This window comes from Fusarium oxysporum, chromosome 14, assembly GCF_000149955.1.
Source record: "Fusarium oxysporum f. sp. lycopersici 4287 chromosome 14, whole genome shotgun sequence".
Taxonomy (NCBI): Eukaryota; Fungi; Ascomycota; class Sordariomycetes; order Hypocreales; family Nectriaceae; genus Fusarium; species Fusarium oxysporum.
This window is the reverse complement of record NC_030999.1, coordinates 638,739-665,168: the sequence shown is the minus strand read 5'-3', so window position 1 is coordinate 665,168 and position 26,430 is coordinate 638,739. Positions and strand designations below refer to the sequence as shown.

At 51.8% G+C, this 26,430-nt stretch overlaps 6 protein-coding genes across 9 annotated transcripts; 4 read left to right on the top strand and 2 right to left on the bottom strand.

Moving 5' to 3' along the window:
* The first annotated feature begins 552 nt into the window (after positions 1 to 552).
* On the top strand, positions 553 to 1,405 carry FOXG_21523 (uncharacterized protein). The gene has a single exon (XM_018401867.1). It carries the CDS (start codon positions 770 to 772, stop codon positions 860 to 862), a length of 93 nt encoding a protein of 30 aa, XP_018253947.1. The 5' UTR covers positions 553 to 769; the 3' UTR covers positions 863 to 1,405.
* A 5,080-nt stretch (positions 1,406 to 6,485) lies between these two features.
* FOXG_21522 (uncharacterized protein) lies at positions 6,486 to 6,671 on the bottom strand (the record flags this gene model as incomplete). Its single annotated transcript, XM_018401866.1, has 2 exons — positions 6,486 to 6,553; positions 6,626 to 6,671. The coding sequence occupies 2 exons, from the start codon at positions 6,669 to 6,671 to the stop codon at positions 6,486 to 6,488; spliced, it is 114 nt and encodes a 37-aa protein (XP_018253946.1).
* Positions 6,672 to 10,027: 3,356 nt separating this feature from the next.
* On the top strand, positions 10,028 to 16,166 carry FOXG_14233 (uncharacterized protein). Of its 4 annotated transcripts, XM_018394311.1 has the most exons (4): positions 10,028 to 10,529; positions 10,598 to 11,558; positions 11,612 to 15,199; positions 15,262 to 16,166. In XM_018394311.1, the coding sequence occupies exons 1-3, from the start codon at positions 10,104 to 10,106 to the stop codon at positions 14,608 to 14,610; spliced, it is 4,386 nt and encodes a 1,461-aa protein (XP_018253943.1). In that variant the 5' UTR covers positions 10,028 to 10,103; the 3' UTR covers positions 14,611 to 15,199; positions 15,262 to 16,166. The 4 variants fall into 4 exon arrangements, with proteins under 4 accessions (XP_018253943.1, XP_018253942.1, XP_018253945.1 ...); XM_018394310.1 differs by having other exon boundaries at positions 11,612 to 16,166; XM_018394313.1 differs by having other exon boundaries at positions 10,028 to 11,558.
* Positions 16,167 to 16,295: 129 nt separating this feature from the next.
* On the bottom strand, positions 16,296 to 16,921 carry FOXG_14231 (uncharacterized protein; the record flags this gene model as incomplete). Its single annotated transcript, XM_018394309.1, has 1 exon — positions 16,296 to 16,921. The coding sequence occupies exon 1, from the start codon at positions 16,860 to 16,862 to the stop codon at positions 16,296 to 16,298; it is 567 nt and encodes a 188-aa protein (XP_018253941.1). The 5' UTR covers positions 16,863 to 16,921.
* Positions 16,922 to 18,690: 1,769 nt separating this feature from the next.
* FOXG_14230 (uncharacterized protein) lies at positions 18,691 to 19,928 on the top strand (the record flags this gene model as incomplete). Its single annotated transcript, XM_018394308.1, has 3 exons — positions 18,691 to 19,010; positions 19,068 to 19,525; positions 19,555 to 19,928. 3 exons carry the CDS (start codon positions 18,691 to 18,693, stop codon positions 19,926 to 19,928), a joined length of 1,152 nt encoding a protein of 383 aa, XP_018253940.1.
* Positions 19,929 to 25,851: 5,923 nt separating this feature from the next.
* Positions 25,852 to 26,411, top strand: FOXG_21521 (uncharacterized protein; the record flags this gene model as incomplete). The annotated part of the gene is made up of 1 exon (XM_018401865.1): positions 25,852 to 26,411. Exon 1 carries the CDS (start codon positions 25,890 to 25,892, stop codon positions 26,409 to 26,411), a length of 522 nt encoding a protein of 173 aa, XP_018253939.1. The 5' UTR covers positions 25,852 to 25,889.
* Between the last annotated feature and the right edge of the window lie 19 nt (positions 26,412 to 26,430).

Here is a 26,430-nt window from a genome sequence, read left to right as displayed (position 1 = left end):
AATTCGGGTGCCGTGTCACCTCAGGCTCTTCTCGTTCCCGATTACCTACCCTACAGCAGTCTGATCAGACGAATTGAGTGGCCACTTCACCTTCCTTTGTCATCACACTTTCTTGGCATACAATTGTTAAGAAAGTCGCCCTGTCTACACCTAAATCCTTAACAAGTGCACAACAAACGCCTCAATTTGCGCTTTGCGCAGCCGCAAGCCGCGGCGATGGCTTCGCCTACGACGAACCCGCCCGCTGCTCCGGACCCTTTCGATTTAGGGATCCACACTCCCGCCAATCTGAACCGAGGAGCCCGTGCAACCCTCTTACAGAACAGCCCTGCGGCCGTGAACGGCACCATTGGTGTTTCACCCGGTCCCAGGCGGATGGCTCAGACACCATCCTCACCGCTCAATGCCGCTACCATTGCTGCAGCTACGGAAGGAGCTAAGCGCGCCAGCCCCTCATCGACCTTTGAACAGCAACCAGTCTCTATAATCGAATCAGCCAATGATCTCGCGCGCGAACGCATAGAGGAGTACAATGCCAAACTTATGGTATTCCAGGCCTTCTGCGCCAAGTTCGAAGAAGCCGCACAACAATTCACTACCGGACCGCAACGACGTTTCGCTCAACAGTTTGCCGACAGCTTCCTTGACTCCTGGAAACGAGAGCTCTCCAGTGCCGGACCTACCATCCCCAAGCCTACCTACAGCAGCGTAGCCGCTGCCTCGCCTCGCACTGACCGTGACCGTCTAACCCACAGACAACAACAACAACATGGACGCCGACAAACAGATCCACCTCATCGCCAAGGGCAACAAACGACCATCGCCCCACCCCGACAAGACCTCCGTGTCTTCATCCGTCTAGAAGCCGGGGCTCCGGCCAGAGCCCACAGTAGCTATGCAATCCGAACCCTGATCCAGGAAAAACTCAGCGCCGTCTCAAGCAAGATTCGACAGGTTTTCCAGGTCAGATCGGGATGGGCCGTCCTGACTGCCGACCCTGAGACACGCGACTTTCTCGTAGAGAAGCAGGCTGAGTGGGCGGCTGAACTGGGAGCTACGACAGTAGAAACGAACAAGGAATGGTTCACCTATGTAGTCTCAGACTTTCCCACAAGACTGACTGACTTTCACGGTAAAGAGGTGGATAGTGACAGTATTGTCCGTGATGAGATAGAAATCCAGACGGGGCTTAAGCCTGTTGATATACGTCCTTCGCGACAATTCTCGGACAGCCCCTTGACCAAGACTCTACTTGTGTCGTTTCTGAAGCCCACAAAGAGATTCTGGTCGCTCTTTGGCAGCAGCGCGGCGAGACTGATTGACAAAACCGACCGACCCAGACAATGTGAGACGTGTTGGGGCTACCACTTTGCCCGCAACTGTCATAGACAGCCAGTTTGCCAACGCTGTGGTAAGACTGGCCACATTATAGATAACTGTACTGCACCAGAACAGTGCATCAACTGCTTAGGCCCTCACCAAGCCAACTTTCATAAGTGCCCAGCTCGGCCAAAGAGAGTGCACGGCGTGCTCCGCCGACTCACCAAAGAGCAACGAGGACATGTCCGGACCGTTGGCGCGGAGGCATACCGACAACGACACCTGGCACAACAACCAGAGTCGCATCTGGAAGCCCAACAAAGCGACGACATCGCATCACACGAACAGCCGAGCATTCGTGGTCCAAGTCCAGCGGCATCAGGAGCACCCTCGTGCATCATGGTGGCCACAAGCCCTCATGCGGGCTACGAAGCGGAGGAGGAGCCCGAGCATCCCCGACCAGGCTCACCGCGAAAACGGCGCATAGTTCTCATCACTCGTCCTCTTGACCAGGAATAGATACTCGCAGACACGAAAGAACAACAAGAAGCCGCTCAGGATCTTTCAGGCCAACGTCGGCAAGATCCCCCCGGCCCACGACTGCGCCCTGGCGCTGGCCGACTCAGAACGATACGACATCGTCCTTCTACAGGAGCCGTGGACTGCTCACACAGACACTCGCTCCCTAACTAAAACCCATCCCGCATACGACACGTTCACACCTGTCGAGACATGGGACGGTAACGACACTCGGCCTAGAGTCATGACATATGTCCGACGAGACCCAAGGCTCCTGGCTGATCAGATCCGGCCCTTTCAGACTCGGGATATTCTATGGCTTACAATCAACGGCATGACGATAGTTAACTTCTATCGTCAGAACGACGAGAGTGATGCCCTGAACATACTGATACGATGGCCTGTTCCGGAACGCTGCCTTATCGCCGGCGACTTTAACGCCAGACATCATACTTGGCAGACGGGACAAGCGACGAACCGTGGCCAAGAAATTGCAGACTGGGCATCAGAAAATGATCTCGACCTACTTAACATTCCAGATATTCCAACAAACCCACACGGCAACACGATCGATCTTGCCTTTACTAATATGTCACTTGCTGAAGCTACTGTCGAAGATCACCTTGCCACTAGCTCCGACCACTTCACGCTCAGCCTTACGCTTCCCGATGCGGGACTAGCCCCGATGCAACCGGGCCGGGTTCGGGTGACAACAGATGACGAGCTCAAACGATTCGCTGAGATCGTAGAGCTTGGAGCCGCTGGACTCCCTACAGCTGATTCGACCCCATCCGAGCTTGATGAGCTTGCCTCTGCACTCGTGAAACTCCTAACATCGGCAGCGAAGGCAGCTGGCCGGCCTACACGGAAGGGTGCACGAACTGCTCCCTGGTGGACCGAAGAATGCGCCGGCGCCGCGGCTGCATTTCGTGCAATCAGAAGACTCTACCCTTTTGGCTTCAACGAGGAAGTCCAAATCGCCAAACGAGACTTCCATCGCGTAGTCCGCCGAGCCAAAAGGCTCTACTGGCGGAATCTCATCGACACCTTCTCCGACAGTAGCTCTGTTTTCAAAGCCGTTCGGTGGCTGAAGTCCCCAGGGCCCTTCCAGCCGCCACCATTGCAGGTTGACGATGTCGTCTACGAATCTCAGATAGATAAGGCTAACGCTCTCCGACGAGCCACGCTGGAACGACGAACGGCAGACGACGACATCCAAGACCCTTGGATGCTCATCTCTCCTCTTAGACCGATCCCGTTTCCCGTCGAAATCTCCCTAGATGAGGCACAGTATGCGACCCTCCACACAGGCAATACATCTCCAGGATCAGATAATATCACCGTTAACCTTCTTAAAGCCGTATGGCATATCATTGGGACGCACGTCCGCCGCCTGTTCGAAAAATGCCTCTCTGTAGGCCACCATCCGAAACCATTTAGGGAGGCGGAAGTGGTCATGATCGCCAAACCCGGACGCCGAGATCTCACGTCGCCACGGGCTTGGCGACCTATCTCTCTGCTCTCCTGCCTCGGCAAGGGTCTAGAACGGCTGATCGCACGCCGTCTTGCGTGGGCAGCCATTCACTTCAGTGTTCTTCACCCACAACAAGCTGGTGCTCTCCCCAAAAGGTCGGCAACAGACCTAGTGGCCGCCCTGATCCATGATATCGAAGAGGCATTCGCACGCAAGAAGGTGGCCACTCTGGTCACGATGGATATCCAAGGCGCATTCGACACCGTCATGCGAAACAGGCTGGTTCTGCGTCTACGCGTACAAGGCTGGCCCGATCATCTGGCTAGATGGGCTGGGTCCTTTATGAGTGGCCGATCGGCCCGTGTCAGATATCAAGACACCCTCACATCCTCCTCTCCTCTCCAGTGCGGCCTCCCTCAGGGGTCGCCTGTATCGCCGATTCTTTTCCTGCTCTATACAGAGCCCATCTACCGACTCGGCAACCCCCAAGGCCGCTTTGGCTATGCCGACGATACAGCCATCCTATCCGTAGGCGATACAGTAGATGAAACTGCCGCTATGGCTTCCAGGGCCATCGACGAGATGGTGCGCTGGGGCGCGACAAACGGCGTCTCCTTCGACTCGAGGAAGACCGAAGTCATGCACTTCTCTCGCAGCAAACCCAGGACCGCTCCAGCGGTACGTCACGGAGATATCGAGAAACATCCCGAGCCAGCCCTACGCTGGCTGGGCATCTGGCTTGACAGCAGGCTATCCTTCCGGATCCATGTAGAGAAGTGGGCGGCGAAGGCAAAGGCCGTCGCCTACCACTTGCGAGGACTGACCAATACGATACACGGCCCTCTGCCGAGCGCCGTGCGGAGTGCCGTCAGAGCATGTGTCAAGCCCGTGCTGCTCCACGGCTCCGAGGCGTGGTACTCGGGAACATCCAGGCCGCGGTGGAACCAGCCTACGAAAGACATACCATCGAGCAACCAGCATCTCATACAGAGAATGACCAAAGCCATGAACCAGGCCATGAGAGCTATACTTCCCGTCTGGAAGACAACACCTACTGCTGCTCTCCACCGAGAAAGTGGGATACCGCCAGTCGCGCAACTCCTTGAAGCACGGCGACTCCGATTCTCTGCACGGCTCAAATCGCTTGATGAGGCTCACCCTCTGGCGAGCCGAACGCGTTCGCCCAGCCAACCTGCTTACCACGACCTCATCAAACGAAAATATCAAGCACAGACGGAAAGCAGCTTCCGAACACGTCTTCGACGTACAGATGAGCTCCTTGCGCCGTGTGCGCGACCGAAGCTCATTCAGCAATGCTTCAACCAAGAACAAATGCCACCGCTGCAGACAGCATCGAAGAAGGAAACGGCCGACGCTTTCCTCCGTTGGGTGCAGTCACTCGACCCGCTTACCCTAGTCGTATACTCAGATGGCTCTCTCTCTTCTCAGGGAGCTGCCAGCTATGGCTTTGCTATTCATCAGGACAGTCTCCCCATTCTCCACGGATCTGGTCGCCTTGGACCTGCAGAGGTCTTCGATGCCGAAGCTACAGGGGCACTCGAGGGCTTGAAGGCCGCTCTAAACCTACAAGAATCAGTTTCACGAAACATCATAATCTGCCTAGACAATCTCGCGGCTGCTACATGCCTGCGAGGCACACCGTCCGACTCCTCACAGGACGTCTTTCTCGAGTTTCAGGCACTAGCGGCTTCGCATGGAGCCACAGAGGTACGCTGGGTGCCAGGACACGCCGACATCCCGGGCAACGAACAGGCCGATAAACTGGCCAAAGCAGCGTCATCAGCCCCCGGGCCAGAGGGGGCTCAGCCAACACTAACATACTTGCGAAGGATCGCAAGACGGAAACCGAAAGAAGCATTCGAGACGTGGTGGTCCACCTCTGCCCCTGAGCAGTACAAGAGACTCAATCTCAAGGCGACCACAGGCTGCCCGCCGGAGCTCTCGCTCCCGCGCGCAGTCTTGCACCGTCTGCTGGCAGCGAGATCCCTCCACGGGGATTACGCCGCATATCACGAGAGGTTCGACCATGGCGACGCACACCTGGTCTGCTCGTGCAACCGACACAAAGCACCCGATCATATCTTCTACTGCAGAAAGGTACCGCCGCGTCATCGGATGAGGTTGGGACCCTCACCGAATGCAGCAGTCAACCTAGCAATAGGTAAGGATTTCGTCAAGTTCGTCAAGCTTGTTAAGACAAGCGCCTTCTTCGACAGGATCTGCCCTCGTCACTAGACAAGACCGGCTCGAGACGCACTCGCGTCTCTTCTCTCATTTATCTTCTTCTCTTTCCCTTTCTTTTGTAACCTCTTCTTACACCTGGGCTCGGCCAGATGGAGGACGCTGCAACACACTCCATCTGACCGTGACCACTCGAGGCAGCCTCGAGCTGCCGCAGTCATGACATTACCATAGCCTGCCTGGTCCCAGGCTTGTCTTGCTGCTACTGTTCAGTAGCCGCGCCTGGCCATCCCGCTGACGGGTAACAGGCTCGATACGATGCGCCTTTTGTGCCGATGATATGCTGGATAGTGTACGTGGTCTATTGACGCGTTTGCAGAAACTGCGTTCCGACGGGGGAGTTTAATTTCGCGTCGCGAATGACTAATCCTCTTTCAACCAATAGCATTCTGTATTTAGCGTGGAGATAGATCTCGATTCCCCTAGCTCAGCACGTCCTGTGCCCCAGTAGGGGACTTTTCGGGGCCGATGGCCCCCCGGACGAAAAATACACATACATACATACATACATGAGTGGCCACTTCCAACTCTCCCCTTTAAAACATTTTTTCCTTGGCACCCGCTGTTAGCGCGCTGCTAGGGCAGAAAGTTTTTGCAGGCCAAAATGGCAGCAAAGACAGCTGTGGGCTTAGCGGGACCCTAACAGCTGCTGGAAGAAAGGGATTTCAGAGAGTTGACCTTTCTTCGTGACATGTGTCTCCAACGACACTGAGCTCCGCGAGCTCTTGACATCGCCTTCGGGCACCATTTCCTTTGTGATATCTGCGGCTTCTTCCTACCTCGACATTACGGCTTCGCGAGCCTTCGACATTCCGGGCTCTGCGCCCCTTCGATCTCCCGCACAACCGACATCTGCAGCCTCGGCTGCCCAGACGACACTTGCGGCATTCTACCGCTCGACAGTTGAGGGTCATCGCATCCTCACCCACATCCTCACCTGCAGCCCAACGCTGCCTCGACCGACCTTTGTGGCTTCGGCTGCCAAACAAGACCAGCAGCCGTCAGCTGCTCGACTTTCTGGGCCCTCAGTTGCCCCCAACTTCGACGCACGGGCCTCAAATGGCTCGCTGCCCTTTTCGTAGCTCAAACGCTGCATGACCGACCTCTGCAGTACGCATACTGCCCAGAGAACCTCTTTCTTTCTGCAGCCTCGGCTGCTGCCTGGAACACCGCCAGGCTTTGACAATCTGTCTCACTGGCTGAGACCACTAGACCAAACCGTTGGGTCAAAACGGTACAGAGCTTACCTGGAGACCGTGGAACGAGGCGACTGCCTTGTCCACAGAGCAGCGTTCTAGCCGCCTTGGGTTTTTCCCCGCGAGGGGTTTCCCCAAGGATGTATGGTCCTAGGTTGCAGCTACTGGCGATCTTAGGGGTTATGGTTCTCCTGCCTTTGGGCATGGAAAGCTACTTGATCTATCTGTGCAAGAGAATTCTAGGCTGGAGAGGAATAGTTCCCGCTGACGGGATGATCTCTTGAAAGTAATGCGCCTTCGTGCCGATGATATGCTGGATGAACTAGATGGAATCGCAGTTGCATGGGGATATCTCCTGAATCACCTGCTTTGACATCCAAGATGATGTGCTTGAACCTACCGTAGAGCTGGCTACGAGTAGGAAGGTGCCCTCGGGGGAAGGAGCTCGAGAGGCTCTCCGTTGATGCGAGTGGACATGGCGGGTATTCTAGGAGGAGTCCAGCGCGACAGCAATTGTAGATAGTTTAGCTCAGCACGTCCTGTGCTCCAGTAGGAGACTTTTCGGGGCCTTTGGCCCCCCGGACGAAAAATATACATAACATAACATAACATGAGTGGCCACTTCTGCTGTACGACCCCGTATTTTTGAACTGCAGATGACTTTTGTGTCTCTAATTTCCAATATCTGACCGCATCCTTGTCAGTGCTCGGTCGTCAGCATTAAATGTTTGAGCTTTGATTGGTACGTCTTTTGCTTGGCTCATTTATTGTCACAACAAAGTAAGCATGCGCATTCACAAACTGCGGTCGCATACTGGGTCCGGTCGATCCACGCACTCGAACCATTGGGCCATACAATCCTCAACACCCGGTCCGGTTTATGGCCAACTCCAGAGAAGCAAATATGCATACTCACCATCGACCAAGACATTTTTCTAATAATAGCAGTGTTCTTCTGCAGCCGACATCTTGGCTTTCACAAATCCCGCAGTCGAAAGTTCAAAATGGTCTGATCAGCAATTGCTTGTGATCGATCCTGTAAGCCATCGAATATCCCATCAAAAATATACTTGGGGATTTATGCAGGGGCAACTCTATCTAGACTGTCACACTCCGCTTCGTGAGACTATTAGTTCTCGCTACGCAGTAGCAATTTCGTCGGCCGTCTCATCCCTGATCCTAGACTTTACCAACGATTTTATCAGGACCTTTCAACGGTTTCCCTTCTCAAAGAAGAAGCTGTAGTTCTTCTGTTTCTGCATCGACATGGCGCAGTCCACAGAGCCGCGACCCTGCATAAACGCATAATCATGATCCGACCCACAAACAGTGACTTAATTCGTGCGATTTCTTAAGCAACCTTAGCAAAAAGGTTATTATTAGCTATGCTCGCATTTGGGTACCTGCATTACTATTAAGAGCCGCTTCATACAGTGGGATACAATAAGTTTGAATACCTTTTGAAGTACTGATACTCCCTGTCTAGCCTATTGGAGTTTAGCCTGCTTCTAATCTGAGGGAGAAGCTCGATCTAGCCAATCACTCTATTCTTATTAGCCGTGCAAAAACTGATATGCACGTGGAAGCTGGCTCAAAGAGGCTAGTGGCAAAAGAAGATACACGCCCGGTATTCAAACTTATTGCATCCCACTGTACGACGCGGCCAGTTCGGTCCCTCCCCTCCATCAGTTATCTTGTAGCGTTTTCTTTGGCTGTATTAGTTGGCGCGCTTGTAGGATCAGACCATCGATTGTTTGCCCTACAGTACCCAACCGTGCTGCAAATACGTTCAACCACCCTAGTATATCATGCGTAGTAGCAAGTAAAGTCTAAAATCTTTGTTAAAGTATAAAGAGATTACACTGAGTTCCATGCCGACAGCCGAGGGCGCATGGTGCACGAGCGAAGAGACCTCGTACGGAAGCCCCGGAGGAATTAAAGTTTTATTAGTGGGGTCTCAGGCAGGTTAGCTAAGTGCCGGCCGGGGATTCACTCGGCTTTCACTAAAAGTAACGCCCCTAAAGGGACGCAACTGTTGCTCTCTTTCCTCTTTTTTCCCTTGGCTTAGACAGGCCAATCTGAGACACCCTACTGTTACAGTGGGATGCAATAAGTTTGAATACCTTTTGAAGTACTGTTACCCCCTGTCTAGCCTATTTGGAGTTCAGCCCGCTTCTAATCTAAGAAAGAAGCTTGATCTAACCAATCACTATATACTTATTAGCCGTGCAAAAGCTGATATGCACGTTGTAGCTGGCTCAAAGAGGCTAGCGGCGAAAGATGATACACGCCCGGTATTCAAACTTATTGCATCCCACTGTACAACATAAAGGCTCCGCTCTTTAGAATTCCTTCTACTGCTATTTTAAACTTAAAACCCCTTAATTAGCATTTCCTTTGCATCCTTTCTTCCTCAAGTAAACACCACATTGATTGTGAATACTGACCCTGGGTCCGTCAAGTATGTGTTGTTGGATTACGCAGGGATGCTGAGTGCGGTTAACAATTGATTGTTCTTATTATTATTTTTATTTTTTTGTAGTCGAAGGACCTTTGAGGCCTTATATCTTCGACTGATTCTTTCTAGGATTTGAGTCCTAGAGTCCTAGATGACAGTCCTACGATTTGGGTTTTAGGACATCAAACTTTAACTTTAATCTTGAACCTTCATCCTGAAGTTGAGGGGGAACCATCAATTCTTCCAACATGCCCCCATCCACCTTGACTTCAGGGCACAGAGTCATCGTGGACTTCAGTGCTCCAAACAGTGATCGGAATGGCCTGGTCTGAGGATTTCTGTCAGATATAGGGGTCTATTGTGTGTATTCCACTCTCTGTCCGATAGTTGGGTTGGAACCCTATTTCTATCTGTTCAGTAATGACCTATCTAAGAGGTTGTTACAGTGCTGAGACAGCTCTCTGACCGGTAGTTCGGTCAGCCGGTTAGCCGGTCTCATTTTCACCAGTATTCAACAATTTCTCAAGACAATGGTCGGACCGGTCTGGCTATAAATAGATCGGGGTGGCTGAATCTTAGACTAATGCAGTTAGAACATTGAGTACGGAATGAAATTACAGTATCTCCTGAGTGCGTGAAGCCCTCCAAGGCGTACCCCGCCCCAGTGTTATGCCTTTAACAGCTAGCGCCCTTTATACGGGACCTTAGGGAGTGTGACTGTTAAGGTCTTATCATACGTCTACTTAAGTCTTGGGCGAAAGATAGGCGAGAGTGAGGTATCGCTTTTAACGAGAACTCTGATTGGCCTGACGTCCTTGTCGTGACCACATTGGAGGGCTTCACGCACTCAGGAGATAGAGACAGTTGACCCGTCATGCAATCACTGAGCCAACCTCGTCATCTCCAAGAACTGGAGGCAAAATTCGAGACAGTCTATCGAGAAGTCAAAGCAATCGACAAGGAAGAAGACAAGGCCCGGCGCCAAGCAAAGACTGACGAGTTGGATGCTCTCGAGACTGAGTTAAGACCGCTTAGGACGGACTGGGACCGCATGTGCAGGGATGCTCATGTGGCGCACGCCCACGAAGACGAGATGAAAGCAAATTCTCTCATCAACAACATCTTTAACCTTTATAGAGAATTCGACCTCCCCGCTAACGGCAACATGGGCATCGACACATCAGCTCTAGGTCTCATCGGAGATTCACCAGATGCTGATCCGGACACACCGCGCAGGTCGCGAATGAAAATGAAGAGGAGAGGGGCGGTGCTCATCCCGGATCGCAATGGAGTTTTTGAGGTCCGATTCGATTAGCCATCGCTTGCTTACGCGCTCATCGTCTCATTTTGCTTACCATCATTTTACAGTCAGAGACGCGTAAGAGGAAGCGAGGCAGTAACCCGCGCACTCCTCAGAAGCGACCGCGCATTGAAGGTACAAGAAATTCCATACATTTCAATGCCGTCTACCAAAACAGACGCGCTGCCAAGAAACACACCATTATCCGGATCCCCGAGGACCCAGTGCGCCCGGCCAAGTTTTACATCTTGCGATGTGAGGATCACGACATCCATTTCGACGACAGTCCGCTACAGGCAGGTTTGGCGCATTTGTCAGAGAAGCATCACCATCAGAACCCTTCATTCGAGACTGTTGTTGAGCACTTTGGCTATGAGGTTATCGGTTGCGACGATGAAAAACTCATTCAAAACAACAAAGCCGCCAAGGAAGCATTTGAAATAGGTGAAAGAGGAGCGAGAGACTCCATCCGCGTTCGAACTGATTCACCTTCACCTGAGAGACCACGCAAGAACACCAGCCACGCCGTAAAAAAGAGCAGGTCAAGGCGGTCAAGACGCAAGACCCAAAACTCCAGCGATCCTCACGACTTGGTCGCTGGAGATGTCTACATCATCTACTGGTCCGCGTCGAAGCAGTGGTATGCTGGTTTGTATATTCCTCTGCAAGATCCCGAATCCGTTGGAATAGACGAATCGCTCGAGGCGATGGGTTTACTCAGCAACATACCGCCTTGTTATGAGTACGACAGCTCCAGCAAGTCATTCTCCTGGGCAGAGGGTTACGAAGATGGAGGACCAGACGCTTCAGAACAACACTTCCTGTTCATGTTCTTTGAGGGTCTTGAATTTCCTGACTTGAACCATGTTGCTTGGATTCCTATCGAAAAAATCCAGCGATGGGATGAGGAAAAAGCGTTGATATTTGAGCATAGCGGCCAGGCTGTTGAATATCTCAAGCAGCGGGAGGCGGCTCAGCAGCGGAAGCGGTTTAGTCCAGATGATGAGATTCCAGACTCGGCTGATGACAGTGAGTATACTAACTGCGTATGAGGTGTTATTTCTGACATAGCCTTTCTATAGACTCAACATTAGATCTTACGCCTCGATCACCAGTTGCAGAATCTTCGACGGATTTCCAATGTGCCCAGAACGCTGAGACTGTTACGCCTAACGCAGCCCAAGAAGCACATGCTGCTTATCAGGCTGAAGAGGCCGACGCGACTGAGCAGAGTGAAGAAGTACAGAAGGATACCGAGCTAGAACCCGAAGAAGCGCAGGGCACCCAACTAGAATCTGAGAAAGCCACCCAGCCACCCGTGCAGCCCGATGCCGTCGAGGACGAAGATATCGTCATGAGCTCGCCGGAAAACCCTACTGAAAGCGCTACCCAATCACCAAACGAGGATAGCGAGGATGTTGTGATGGAAACTCCCGAAGATGCGACCCAGGAACCTCTGCAGCAGAACGACTCAAAGTCTAATGAGGACAATCAAGAAATTATTCTTAATACTCAGGAAGATCCAGCCGAGAACGTCTCGTCCCCGAAGGAGCCGGAAGAAATCAGCGTGAAACGAGAGGAGGAAAGCTTCCCTGACGAAGCAAGAGAAGAACGCCTATCCAGTGCCGACTTAGAGACTCTCCTACTCGAAGGCGAGGACTTGGAGTTCCAGTTTTCACAGTCTCAACAGAGAGACCTCAATCAAAACCTGACACCTACACCTGCCTTTGAGACAATTAGTCTTTCCCGAGTAGCAAATGACGTTGTCAACACGAAACAGGAGGAAATTTCGTCAACCTCGCCTACACTCGAGAAAGCAAGTCTTGCCCAAGCGGAAAATAACTCTGGTAATGAGACACGGGAGGAGATTCAGCTTCAGCGCTCTTCTGTTGCTACGGAATCTTCTCATGATAAAACTCCACAGCCACGCCTTTCTTACGCCGGTATGGGTCGAGCTTCTTCCTTGTCAGAGAGCTTGTCAAGCGATGTGGTTGATTCACGGCCGCAGATTCAACCTGCTTCGAGACAGGGTCGATCAGGGACACCGAATCACAACGCGCTCGTTGCGCAGTCGCAAATGTCATCGCTATCACAGTCACGTGTTATATCTCGTCCGCCCATAATGTCGCTGCCAATGACAATACCGTCCACATCGACAGCGCCGCCAATATCGACGTCTTTACAGCTGCCAATGACGTCGCAGCCTCCAACAACTTCTCAGCCATTAGTACCACGATCACCAACACGGCAACGCCCGTCTACAGGGTTACAGCATCCGGTTTCATCGTGGCCACTGGATAATTCATGGGCATCGACGACACCACAGCGATCAGGAGCATCACAATCTTCGGCTCTAGCGCGTCGACCCGCACCATCTCAGCCAACGGTAACTTCACAATCACCACCATCATCTCAGCCTCCAGCAACCAGGTCTCCGACATCATCCCGCCCCCCTTCATCATCTCAACCATCGACTTCGGAGCCCCCGCTCCATGCCCCAACAGCGCAAGAGCGGCTCGCAGCGCAAGTAGTAATGTCCCCTGGACCTGCTGTGTCTAACAGCGAACAGCCAAACAACGTACGGCCGACTTCGCAGACATCGCAGGCCCTGGTACCTCCTCGCCCCTCACCGGTAGGGAATTCATCGCCAGAAGATGCTCAGACTCGCTCTGAAGTCTTGAGACATCCTCATGCAGCTCAGCCCAAGGCATATTCACAGGCTTTGGTCAACAGTTCCCAACCTAGCGAACGTCCACGTGTGACAAGGCCCAAGGTATCATCCAAGCCTTCAGTTGACATTGTTTTGCTCAACCGTCAAGCAGTCAGTGAAGCGTGGTCACGGCCCGTGACATCTGGACAGCAAGCAGCGACGAACAGTCCTACACACATGCCAGCAGCTCATCAAAGACATTCAGAAACGCCGCCCGTTACGTCTGCTGCCAGACCTGAAGCTCCAGCTCCGCGCCGCCCGCTCCCTCGGGAGAGACCGTCACCTAGACCGCCAGTTTCAACAACAAAGAGCCACGGAGCCCCGCAGGCCATGCTGTCACAAGACCAGGCTCCCAGTGCTACTTCCCAGCATCCTTTTATTGCCGAGAACACTCCAGGGCCTCAGCCAGAGGGACCAGCACAGATACTCTCTCGTCAGCCACCTGCCAGATATGCTTCCCAACCTACTTCCCCGGCACTCCAAAACTCACCCCGCTTGCCGCCTATGGTTGTCCCCCAGCCCGCTTCGCAGCTGGATGGACACTGTCTCCCCAATTCCATGTTAGCGCAACAACAGGCTGCCTTGTCGATGTCTCGGCCTGGTTCTGCGGGACATGCTGGGCAACAGCCAATGCCTTCTCCTAGCCACGCCGTGGCGGAAGCCTACCAACCTGGTTCTGCATCCCAAGGGCACATTGGATCACAGCCGCACGCGTCACGACGACAAGCTTCAAATGAAGTCCTTCGCCCTTCTTCGGCTTACTCAGGTCATCCAGAATCACAGCCAATGCATTCTCCTCATCAAGCAGCGACCGGAATTCAGCGATCACAGTCTGGTTTTCAAGGGCATCCTGCTTCACAGCTGATGCACTCTCCTCGACAAGTTCCTGGGGAAATCCCTCACCCTGCTTCAGCCTATCAAGGGCATCCAAATCACCGTCCTGTTCCATCACCGCGGGGTCCCTATGCTGTTCCAGTGCGGCTGCCGGGACCGCCTCACCATTCTTTCAGTCACTTTTCACATCAAAGCCATGAGATGCAGGGACAGGGCTATATTCCCCAGCGTCATTGTCCACCAACAGGGACCGCCTCACCGCAATTTCCGGGAATGGAAAACCAATTGCCACCCATACGATTATCAAACATCTCTCGTCCTCGATCTGGAGCCCAGACAGCTCCAAACATGATCTCGCCGCCGCAGACCGCCGTGGTGGGCCTTCCAGGACATTATATGGAACACCAACAGCCTGCGCCGCATATTATGCAATCGCCGCGCCAATCTGCGGCCGGAATCCCTCGACCGCACACGGCAAACAATATGTCTTGTGATATCCGCGAGTTTGGCAACCACCACAAGGCTGCGACACGTTGATATACAGGATATCTATTTGATGCCGGCCCTCATGCGGAGGCTGTTTAATGCGACATACCTTCAGACCAATGAGGTCCCTGCTGCTGGAGTGACGATGGTTCTCACGAGACACCACTTTGACTTCCTCCAATCCCTGACCTACATGTCACAACGAATCACTGAGCAGGAGGCGCCAAGTTCAGGGTGCAAGCACGGCTAAGCGACGTCATTCAGCTGCAATATACGTTCGCCGACAGGACTATGACCCAGACGCCATCAAATTTCCCATTCCACTTCCTCAAACGCCAAGTAACAAACAAGTAATCCCAAGCCAAGCCGCTTATCATACATCATCAACATTGTCGGCTTGATGAGAATCACAGCCCCTTGGTATGGCTAGATCCTTCTCGGCCCTGACCTACAGGCTGCTTTTGGGCTTAGCCTTGCCCTTCCTCGTTCGATCGTAGGGGCATGAAAAACCGGTATCGAACCGTAAGGGTGATTCACGATTGTATACCCCAAAGGCCCGGTCTATCTACCTCAAACAGAGCCTCGTGATGCATCGGATGCGAGACTCATTATCATTGACGGTCACGGAAGCCATGCGCAGGTGAGCATTTCGGAGTTTTCGCCGCGGAGTCGCCCGCTATAAGATTGCTGACTAGCATCCAGGATGAGTGGATGGCCACGTGCTTTCTGAACAACGTCTACTGCTGTTACCTACCAGCACATTGTTCCCATGGTCTACAACCGTTAGACAATGGAATTTTTAATGTCATCAAAGGTGCTTATCGGAAAGAACTCCAAAAGCTGGCTAGTTTGACCGATTCTGCGCCGGTTGACAAAGTCAACTTTATTCGGGCATACGCGAAAGCCAGGGAGGCAGGCATGAGGAAAGAGATTATCTTATCCGGTTGGAGATTTACTGGAAATTGGCCTATAAACCGTCACAAGGCTCTAACGCATCCTGAAATTCAACCAGACAAAGAAAAAGTGGTGGAACGGTTCAAGACGCCGAGCCCTCCTCAGTTGCACTCAGATGATACGCCGAAAACGAGCCGCCAGGTGAGAGAGTTGGCCAAACACCGCAGTCGTCCGACCAGGCGGAAGTACAGTAAGATCGCAAAGGGGTTGGAAACTTTAGAGATGAAGGTGGCCGTTCAGAATGCGCGGATTACGGGCCTCGAGGAGCAGATGGCCCAGGTGCAGCGAGGGAAGAAAAGAAAGGCGGTACCGAACCCGAACCGACGATTCATGGCTCTGGCGGAGACTCCAGCGGCTGGAGAAGCTCTCCCTGACTCAAAGGAAGCAGAAATAGAGTTGGATGTGGACGAGGAGGCCGAGTCGGTGATTGAGGTGGGTGTCAGGTCAGAGGATGAAAGTTGTTGAATGTTGGAGGGTTCACCCTCAACTTCAGGATTAGGGTTCAGGATTAAAGTTTGGAGTCCTAAACTTAGATCGTAGGACTTTCATTTAGGACAAGTCCTAGAAGGAACCAGTCGAAGATATAAGGTCTCAATAGTCCTTCGATTGCGACAGAATCAAGAAATATACACGATTCACCTTAATATCTGACAGCATGTCTGTGCTCACCAGTCTCCCGATCGATTTGGTGTTTCGATTCCAGGTGGTCCAAGGCAGTACAAATTGTACAATTGCCCTTGTGTCACGGGTGGGGCTCGGTATACAGGTGAACGGGGAACGCTTCAGGCGGAACAGAATCTATTGCTACGGGTAGGCACTGCAGGCAGGTCAGGCTCTATTGACAAGACGTAGCTCAAGGAGCTACGTTCTAGAGGTCCTCTATCTGATCTTCTAAAGTTCTGCGATAACGTATCGCCACGTGACCTACAGGGATCCGGTCTGGTCTTGCGCTGTGACACCTTGCCGGAAATAGGAAGTCCCTGTTGGCGCTGCTGCTGTTCGCACAGATAGCAGTACCAGAACCTCTTTGTCGGGTCCTGCTTGAGTTGTATGTCTTCACCATACTGCCAGACGACTGGTGTCCTTTTCTTGGTGTGCTTCTGGGACTTTGCCATAACAGAGTAGCGAACATATTGCTTCCCATTCAACTTGAATTCGTCGGGGTCGTTTGGGCGAGGACTAATATGGGTTGGAGCAAGAATAACTCTGTCAGAATCAGGACGGCGACCGCCGGCAGCACCGAAATAGCTGGAGATAGTGGCCATGGTATAGCTGGTGAGTGGACTGTTCAGACACGTCTGCCACAGCAGAAGGACTGCTGAAGTTCCGACCGACGCGTTTGCTTCCATGCTTTTGATAGCAGAGCAATCTGCGCGCGTTGGATGTTAACCCTGTGGCGGAACGATGGTTCGCGCGTCGTGTCGTGGTCTGCGACGGGAGCCCCGTCATGATCACTCAATTAGGCTTAGCTTTTGCCTTATCAGGTTAGACCATTGGAGCTCCAGGAGCTGGTTGCCAATTGTCGCAGGGTAGGCATTAGTAATCTAGCTATGCTTTAAGTAACTGTGCGGGATGGAATACCCCGCACAAGAGACAACTTAAGACATCAATCAACACATTTGCTGCTGCTCATCATATTCACTCTAACCCTTTAAGCACACTCAGTGCGACACCAATCAATCCAATCCAGTCCAAATCTTCGAGAAACCCAAATCCAGTCCAGCCATTTTCCGTCCACTCCAGTCCAATCCAAATAGCCCTCCAGTCCAATAACATCACTGCTGAAATAGGTTGGTTCGACGTCAAAGAACTCTCCAATCATTATTCAGTCACACAGCCTTTTTCTAAGTAATGACAAAACTGCCGCACCATTCTCAAAAGGAGGCACAAGGAGTAACTAGGTCCGTTCATCACCTACTGTACATAGATAGAACGGCGTATCTAGCACCGCAGTCTCCGTGTCCGTCAACTAACGTCGGACGACTCTCACGGGCCTCCGATAGATCACCCCCTTTTTTGGAAACTCGAACGGCCGGTGGGGTCCGTGGTAAGTCTCGTAGAGCGCTGTGTCAGGTCTATTCCGCCAATTACACCCACAGGAGGCCACTGTGGGGAGATTCCTCAGCCCCCCTGCAGTTGAAGGTTGAGCCACCAGTGCAGTCCAGCGCAGCCCTGGAACTCCAGGTACCTACTTACCTACTTCCCCGTGGTGGGGTACGAGCCAGAGCACAGCGCCCTCGGTGCGTACAGTATCACTGGGTGGCGCGTCAGGTACTGATGGATCGTTGCGCCCCCCCTGAAAGCCTGTTTTAGCAAGGGCCGGGGATGGGCTTGCCAGACCCAAGACAACAACCACATCCCGGCACCAAAAGGGTTCCTACAGTGGGATGCCATAAGTTTGAATCCAAGATGAAGTATCTGCCTTGTCGCTCTAGTCCTGCCAGAAGCCTGACTAGCTATATTGGGAAGATATCTAGCCCGGGTAGGCTGCTAGCTAACTTGATTAGGCATACACAGAACAACGGGATAGCTCCTGATCGGTTTAGCGCGGTGGCGGGTACTTGCGCCTGAATTCCAACTTCTTGCATCCCACTGTATCCGAGCCACCTTCCCCCTTTGGGTCACCAAAACAGCTCTCAGGGGTGGCAGATCAGGGGTTTGTGCCTCAGGCAACATGATATGCCCCTCCAAACTCTCAACGTGTCCTCAAGTGATAAAGAGGGCCTATCCGCACCCTCCAAGCTGTCCTGATCGATCCAAGTTCTAAGCCAACCCGACGAGCCAGCAAGCATCCAACCAGTCAGCGAACGAGTGGTTGCGTAGAGAGTGATCTGTGAAGAGCAAAGAGATTTGATCTGAACACTCTGTCCTTTCCTTTATAACCTCTTGAGCACCATTCGTCATCAATTACACTGACTCATCTAATCTATCAAAGCAACGACAATCAAGGCTAGTCACTGACTCACACTTGATCGAGTCTTGTGATTAATGGTGGAACATCATATCGCTGCCTACGCCTCATACACTTCTAATAACAGCTACTCTATCCCCATAATACTTTGATGTATATCTGATATTGAGAGCATCATCCCCACATCCACAACGGCTTCTATCAATTGACTTGAATCAACTACACAACAACCATACCCTAATCACACATCAACACAAACAATCACAATGGAGTTTCAACAATCACCACTGGCCAAGTTCGACAACTCGCCGGCCGAGTCCCTCATGTCAATCCCTGGAGATGGTTACGCCTCACTATTCGCTGTTACCACTCCTAGCGCTAGTTCAACCATGAACCCAATGCAGATGATGACCCCCAAGTCTTATTCCGAAGATCAGACAGCCTCTTTCACCCACATCAAGGAAGAGGAGGGCATTACATCAACACCATCACCATCACCATCTCCCGCCCCTGAGAAGAAGACCACAAAGAAGCGCAAGTCATGGGGACAAGTCCTTCCTGAGCCCAAGACACATCTTCCTCCTAGGTACGAACTTCGCCACCTTAGTAACATCATGAACAGCTCTACTAATACCCCACGCAGAAAACGAGCCAAGACTGAGGATGAAAAGGAGCAGCGTCGTGTCGAGCGTGTTCTCCGAAACCGCCGCGCTGCCCAGTCTTCTCGTGAACGCAAGAGGCAAGAGGTTGAGGCTCTTGAGAAGAGGAACCAAGAACTCAAGGCTGCTTTCAAGCAGGCTCAAGAAGCCAACGCCAGACTCATGATGGAACTCGAGAAGATGCGACGCTCATCAGGTGTCGCTGCCCACTCTTCTCCCCTTGAGTCTTTCCGTGAGAACCCCTCTCTATCACAAGAGCTCTTCAGCTCTCAAACCACACACAAGGCTATGGAGGAACTTATCTCTCCTAACGCCACTGTCGACCCTACGACACTCTCTCCTTGTCTATCACCTGTCGCTGAAGCATCCGAGGAGATCCCTGAGCCCATCAAGGAGGCCATGCCTGAACAGACTGAAAGCACCTCTCCCGACCTGACACAACGTCCTGCTGCGATGTTGTCCGACCTGCAGTGTCACATGTCGGCGGAGATGCCCAAGTCGTTCCTGTCATCGCTAACCTCGGTGGAGCCAACCTCGGCCTGGCCCCTGCAGCTTCAGATGATGCTGCTTTCAGCCTTGGCGACTCTTACTTTCTGTCAGCGACCGCTGATGCAGATCGCCTTGTCTTTGAGAGCGGGTATCTCTCTTCACTCAACTCCTCAATTATTGGCGACGATAATATGGTTGGTGACGCTCTCACGTTCAACCTCAACGAAGACTTCGACCTCTTCGACGTCGACGGCGCAAACGCCATCTCGTCAGACCCTATGGCAACGAGCGACTTTGCCGCTGCGATCAACGGCCTCGAGCCCAAGATCTACGAACCTGAGATTCAAGTCCCTTAAGAAAATCCTATCCAGCAGCCCCTTCCTGGCGCGTCCCCTTGCGGATGCGACGTTGGTGGCATTGCGGTTGGTGTCTGAAGGACGTGAGAATCAGTTCGAGATCTTGGAGCGCGGAACCAATGATTCGCGCGGTCAAGACGACGAGTTGACAAAGTATCTGACTAACATGGCTTTGCCGTCACGTGAGCTTCTGATGACGCTTCTCTGGGCTATCCGCACAGAGCAACGTCGAATTCAGCGTGAGGCTGAAGTTTTTGAAACAGAGCCTCGTGTCCGACTTGGATATCAACCAACCAAAAAATCTATTATCGTTTCAAAGGAAGAGAGTAATTGGACAGATGACCGTGACGGGCTACTTCGCGATCATTTGTCATAATGTGGTTATGTTCTGATATTTTTAAAAACCAATGGAGGTGTAAGGCGTCAAACGATCAATGTCCCAAGTATGTATGTATATGTATGTATATTTTTTCCTCCGGGGGGCCTGGTCTGGGGCCATTGGCCCCGAAAAAGTCTCCTAATGGAGCACAGGACGTGCTGAGCTAAACTATCTACAATCGCTGCCGTGCTGATTCTCGCTCGGATCATCTGCAAGGCCACTTGGATCGGAGCCGTATACATGCTCGAGCGCTTGCTGTACTCATTACCTCCAAGAGGCACCTCTCTACTCGTAGCCAGCTCTATAGTAGTTGTCGGTGAAGCACGTCCCATGGACATCAATACAGTTGATCTCAGCAGAGCTTCCCTCCAGCAACGCTTCTATCTAGTTCATCCAGCATATCATCGGCACAAAGGCGCTTTACTTTCAAGAGGTCATCCCGTCAGCGGGAACTATTCCTCTCCAGCCTAGGATTCTCCTGCACAGATAGATCAAGTAGCTTTCCATACCCTGTGGCAGGAAGTCCATGATCCCCTTATTGAGACAGTGTGGCTAAGATGGTCCGACCTCCTGGTGGCTGGGATGTGGATACTTTTTAAAGCAGCGCTCTCAACAAGTCAAGTCAAGTCAAGCCAGAGCTCTAGCTTGTCTTGACTTGTTAAGTTAGCGGTCTGACTTGACTTGACTTGGCTTGACTTGATATCTTGCCAAGCCTATTCAAGCCGTGTTAGTAAGCAGGCCGGCCATCGTGAGCTCAACGGCAGACTGGCATCTACGGACAAAACAGTCATCTAGAATAAGAGCTCGGCTTTAGATCAGGGGATTCCGCCGCCAAAACTTTACACAAGTGAGCATCTCCATCGTCAGATCTTGGAGAGAGTGTCGCTGCGTGCCAACCAAGAGCTTGGCGAGGCTGAAGACCCTCTCACACTCGCACGCCATCGAAGGTATAGATAGGAGATCGTACGCCATCCTCGCAAGCCGTGGAAAGTCCTTCTCTCTCTGCCGCCACCACTCGAAAGGATCCTCAACCTCGCCCTCTTCTTCCTGTGTATCCACTTGGTCGGTACGTAATCTTCGCGTTGGATCTTGATCTTGCTCATCAAGCTAACTTCGGTAGGGATCTCGTTGGTGTCGATGTCTCGAAGCTGGTCGGAAACGGACCGTTCCCCCGCGAAAAGTAGCAAACGCGATGCTTCCGGCTGCGGCGGATCTCGCTCTCATCGTGAACAAGTTCACGATGAGAGCGATTCTTGACTCATTTGTGAGCGAGCGACTTGATATTGACACGTGCCAGCAGGATTTTTACGATCCGAGCCGCCGTACCTCCGTAGCTATGACCGCTATAGGGTTCGTGCTTGCCAAGCCGGTATCAAGACAAGTCAAGTCAGCTAAAATAGCCGTCTCGCTTGATAAGATCGTCAACTTGACTTGGCTTGACTTGTCTTGGCTTGTCTGGTCTTGGTTAGGCTTGTCTTGTTGAGAGCGCTGCAATGGATAACTTGAGACCACGTAGCTCTGAAAGCGCGAGACGAAAGCCGGCCTGGTCATCGCCCTGCTGCCGCTGGACCTTCTTCAAGAAGACGGTGTGGTTGAATGCCCTATATGCTGTCTGGCCAGAGACCTCATGCAGGTCCTTGAGTGGCCCATCAAAGTAGAGAGGCTTGTTCGCAACCGGCGGGAGCTGGAAGAAGTCACCAACGAGGATGATGCTCATGCCGCCAAAGAATTCGGTTGCTCTGCCAGGAAAGACTTGGCGAAGGCGTTTGTCGATCCACGAAAGCTGACGCAGACCCAACATACTTTTCTCATCAATCACAAGATACCTGACGTCGCGTAGCTTATTCTGGACAGCATTAGCATCTGCTGGGGATAGCTCTGTAAAAGCCCTATCCACGGGTAGCCGGAGGAGAGAGTGTAATGTTGTCCCCATGATCTGGTTGCTTGCAACTCCGGTAGGTGCAACTCTCCAGACTGGACTGGGCCGGTTACCTGCAAGCCTCTGAAGATGCGAAGACAGGACTTTGATCATGTAGGACTTGCCTGTCCCACCACCACCGTCAACATGGAGTAGAATCTGCTCCTCGCTGCCGCTTTGGAAGTGCCCAATAAAGCTATCGTATACTACACGCTGCTCCGGGTTGAGCGTATCACGGACGTCTAAAGGCAGGTCTTCAACATCCATATAGAGACGATGCTGCTCAATGAAGTGGCGCCAATAGTCGCCTTGAACGATTCCTGGGTCAGCGTAGCGGCCGACATGGGGCGTCTAGTCGTATCGGATATCAATATCCCGTCGACCCAGAAGATATATTGCCTCTTGTTAGATACGCACGAATACGATGGGGTGAGTGTATCCAAGTGTGGACCAGAATGTGGTGATGTTATTGATCGTCGACTTGATTCTTTGATCAGTCTGTAAAAGAGGGGTTTCACCCTCTTTTGGATACAAGAATAATATTGCAATAAGGGAAGTGGAGCCCATTCCCAGCCGCCAATCTAACACCTCTTGGCTTGGTGGGCAGTCGGGAAGCTGGCGGGCAAGTTCAAGCCAGTCCTCCTCTAGAAGTTCAGGCTCGTGAAATTCTTCCTCGAACTCGTCCGGATCTGGTCGACGTTCTTCAGCGTCAGGTGTGCCATAATAGTCATCAGCATACTTGGGCATTGTAGAGTAGAGGGAGCTCTACCCACTTCTCTACCCTACCCGGGTAGAGCGGGTAGAGTAGTGGGTAGAGTACCGGCCATGGGTAGATTGGTGGGCAGACCATAAGGTAGGTAGGGAAGGTAGATGCTGTATGTATGCTCGATTTTTCGACATATGCCACTTTATATTATACGCCCCAATCCTCCTCATCGAAATCAATATTCATCTCATCCTCCATGTCCACAGCCTCTACCATCATCATTAGTAGCTCCTCCGAAGAGATCAGCTTCCTTGCAAACCAGTTCCCCATGCACTCTAACCTCTGGAGGTTCTCTGGCGATAACCTAAGCCTATCCCAGCTCTGCGTACGGCGTGCGCCCGAGAATTGTTGTTCTGGTTCAGCGGATGAGGGTGCGATTGAGAGGATATTGATGGCCATACGGTGGAGACGAGGATAGCGCCGGCGCTGCTCTGGAACTAACCACCACTGAAGAGGAGTTATCTTTAGAGCATCAAGATCGATAGTTTTATCTTCAATAAACGCCATAAACATATCTTCATCCTCTTGCGAAGTAGGTTGAACTCTTAGACGACGTTTGAGCCGGTCTAATTCATTCTCTACCCTCTTCTTCGAGGATGGATGAAACGTATCGATATCAGCAGCAGCAGCAGAGAGTAATTCATGAGGGAGATGCGCGTATTCCTTCTGCCAGATCGAATAAGCAGCATCAATAGTCTTCTGATGCCACTCTTCAGGTCAGTTCTGAAGAAGATAAGGCTTCCGCTTCGAGGGATCGAGAAGCATCGCGGCGGCGTATACTGGCGTTGACTCAACGAGGGCGTAGTATTTACCAAGGATAAACCAGCCCATCTCAATAGAATAAACCATGCGGAGGTCCTTCTCTGGGCCTGATTTATACAGCACCTATAAAACATCAGCTTTATGCATTATCTTGATGAAATGGGATAAACCTTCTGATCCTCAAAGAAGGTGAGGATAGCATCCATCAGGGTAAGGCTCTGGGATAATGAAGCCTCACTGCCTTCAACCCATAGCGTACCACTAGCAAATACAGAGAGAAACCTCTCCGTGCGCTTAAGTGTATCCCACTCAACACCATTGAGTCGAAAGTTATCGCATTCAGGGTGTTTATCTATGAAGTCCTTAATCTCTCGCTCCTTGCGTGTCGTACGCTTGATGAGGTGATACCATGAGGACCATCGAGTGTCGTTATCAATCCCCAATGTAATGCCGACAGCCTCTATCCATCGGTCATGATGGATAGAGCTGTTTCGAAGCCATACAGCAAGGTTATGAAGCTTCTGGAGCGCAGTAGTAGCACCCCAGCCTTCGAAACCTTTATGTTTCGCTTTAACTTTACCCCCTCTTCTCTGGGCTTGTTCATGAGCTCTTATAGAGGCCGGATTATCCTCAACGACCGGTACATCAAGATAGGCGGAGAATAGCTCGTAAGGGTCGGTGTCTTCCGTCTCTTCAATAGCCGCCAGAGCAGCTTTGAGTGCTTCTTTTGAGGTGGCAAGGAGAAAGGCTTGAAGGGCAAGGTTAAGAATATGATCGAGGCAGCGGATGCGGTGCGTGGTTGGATCATAATCAATCTGTTCGATATAAGTGAATACCCATCTAAAAGCTAGTGGATACGAACTCCAAATTCAAGTTTTAGAGACCGAGAGAGCTCTATGAGTAGAGTATCGTTTGAAGTGGCGTTATCTCCAGTGTGATAGCCGAGTTTAGTTGTTATCCCGAATGATTTAAGGGTGCGGAGGATGATGGCCGCCTGGATTTCTCCAGAGTGGCTAAAGAGCACCTGTGGGAGTGCTAGCATCCCGTGTTTGAACTGGTAATCCTGGGAGATCCACCTAACACAGATGCAGAGGTATGCCTTTCGAGCTGGAGATGTCCACATATCTGTTGATATATGGATATCCCCAATAGCTTCCTGGATGTTGTTCTGGAGTATTTGACGATATCTCTCGTAGTTGAGAACCAGAGCACGAGTGAATGTTCTTCTGCTAAACTGTGCAAGACCCGAGATCTCTGGATTAGCAGAGAGGAGGAGATCATGGAGTTCTGGCCACTCAATAGCATTGAGAGGAAGCCTCCTTCTAGCACAGAGTGCTAGCAACGCCTGGAGATGCCGCGGCCGATCATAAGCCTCTCGGAGGACCAGTTCTCTCGAAGCCTCATCCTTTTGAAGCAAAAACGAATTTATGACCTGCTGGCCAGGCATTAATTTAGGCTTGGAAGAGGTTTGCCGGTCTTCCATATCCAGCCATCTCTTCCACAGAGATGGGTGATTGAGACGAAGATGATCCCGGGCTCCTGATGTGTATATTGTACTCCAACTCTTCTTCTTATCCCAACAGGCGATACAGTAATGTAGGCGTTTATTTGAGGACTTCCCACTTCGATCCGATCTCTCCTTTAGCCTGAACTCGGGCTCCGAACCTCTGGCATATCGAAAGAAAGTCCATATTGAAAGTTTCTCGGTGGGAATCGAGGCAATACTCGGAGGAGCACTGGAAGCAACACTGGGCGCCGGCAAGGTGAGGTTCGGCGTGGAGGGCGTTGTAGGCACGGTAAGGGATAATGAATCCTGTGAGAAGGACATAGTTAGAGATCCATATAATAAAGATTGAATATAAAACAATATATTGATGTGGATGCCAGTAGTAACTAGGGATGCGTTTTTGACGTCATAAACCCCAAGTTACCAATTGACGTCATAAACCCCAACTGACGGGTAATTTACCGTCATGAACTTCCTTCCTAACTGGGCCTAGTGAGTATCCCAAAAGGGGTTGGGGTGGAGGACGACCATGAGTTGTTGCGACCCCTGAGGAGGCTTCATCACCCGCCGATGTTGCTGTTGAGATTTCTTCACCGACAACAACTATTTATGGTCATTACTAAGTCAATATGACCAACCGGGGAGGTCGTCCTAAACTTCATGGCATTGACGAATATTTCCGGCCGGCTTCGGAAGAGGGCTTTACGCTGAACCGTGTAGTCTGCAAGCTCTGCTCAAAGACTATGGCGAAGCACACCTCCAAACAACTTCGACACCTTCACACGCAATGCACCGCATATCGGCAGCTTCACGAAGTCATTCCCAGCCGACAACCGCTCATCAACACTAAGTTGGATAGTGTTAGCAAAGCATCTAAGGATGCATTGGACCGTCAAGGCGCCGTCGCAGTCTTTACCTCTGGCAAACCTTATTCCCTCTATGAAGAGCCTGAGACACTGAAACTATTTGAAGTAGCAAGTCTGGGAGTTTTGGCGAAGAAACGAACACGGAGCCGTTGCACGGGGGTATGGACCTCTTGTACCGGCACAGGCAATTTTGCTGCGATCGGTACCTCATCCCCGACGAATACCAATGCACACCAGACTGTATGTGCGTATATCATTCCACCGACGCCGTTTCGTAGCCACTAAATAGTACTTGGAAGCACGT

Coding starts and splice junctions, on each gene's coding strand:
- FOXG_14233 (XM_018394311.1), top strand. CDS start 10,104: ATGCAATCACTGAGCCAACCTCGTCATCTCCAAGAACTGGAGGCAAAA. Junction 10,530..10,597: donor ATCGCAATGGAGTTTTTGAG/GTCCGATTCGAT, acceptor ATCATTTTACAG/TCAGAGACGCGTAAGAGGAA. Junction 11,559..11,611: donor TCCAGACTCGGCTGATGACA/GTGAGTATACTA, acceptor GCCTTTCTATAG/ACTCAACATTAGATCTTACG.
- FOXG_21523 (XM_018401867.1), top strand. CDS start 770: ATGGACGCCGACAAACAGATCCACCTCATCGCCAAGGGCAACAAACGA.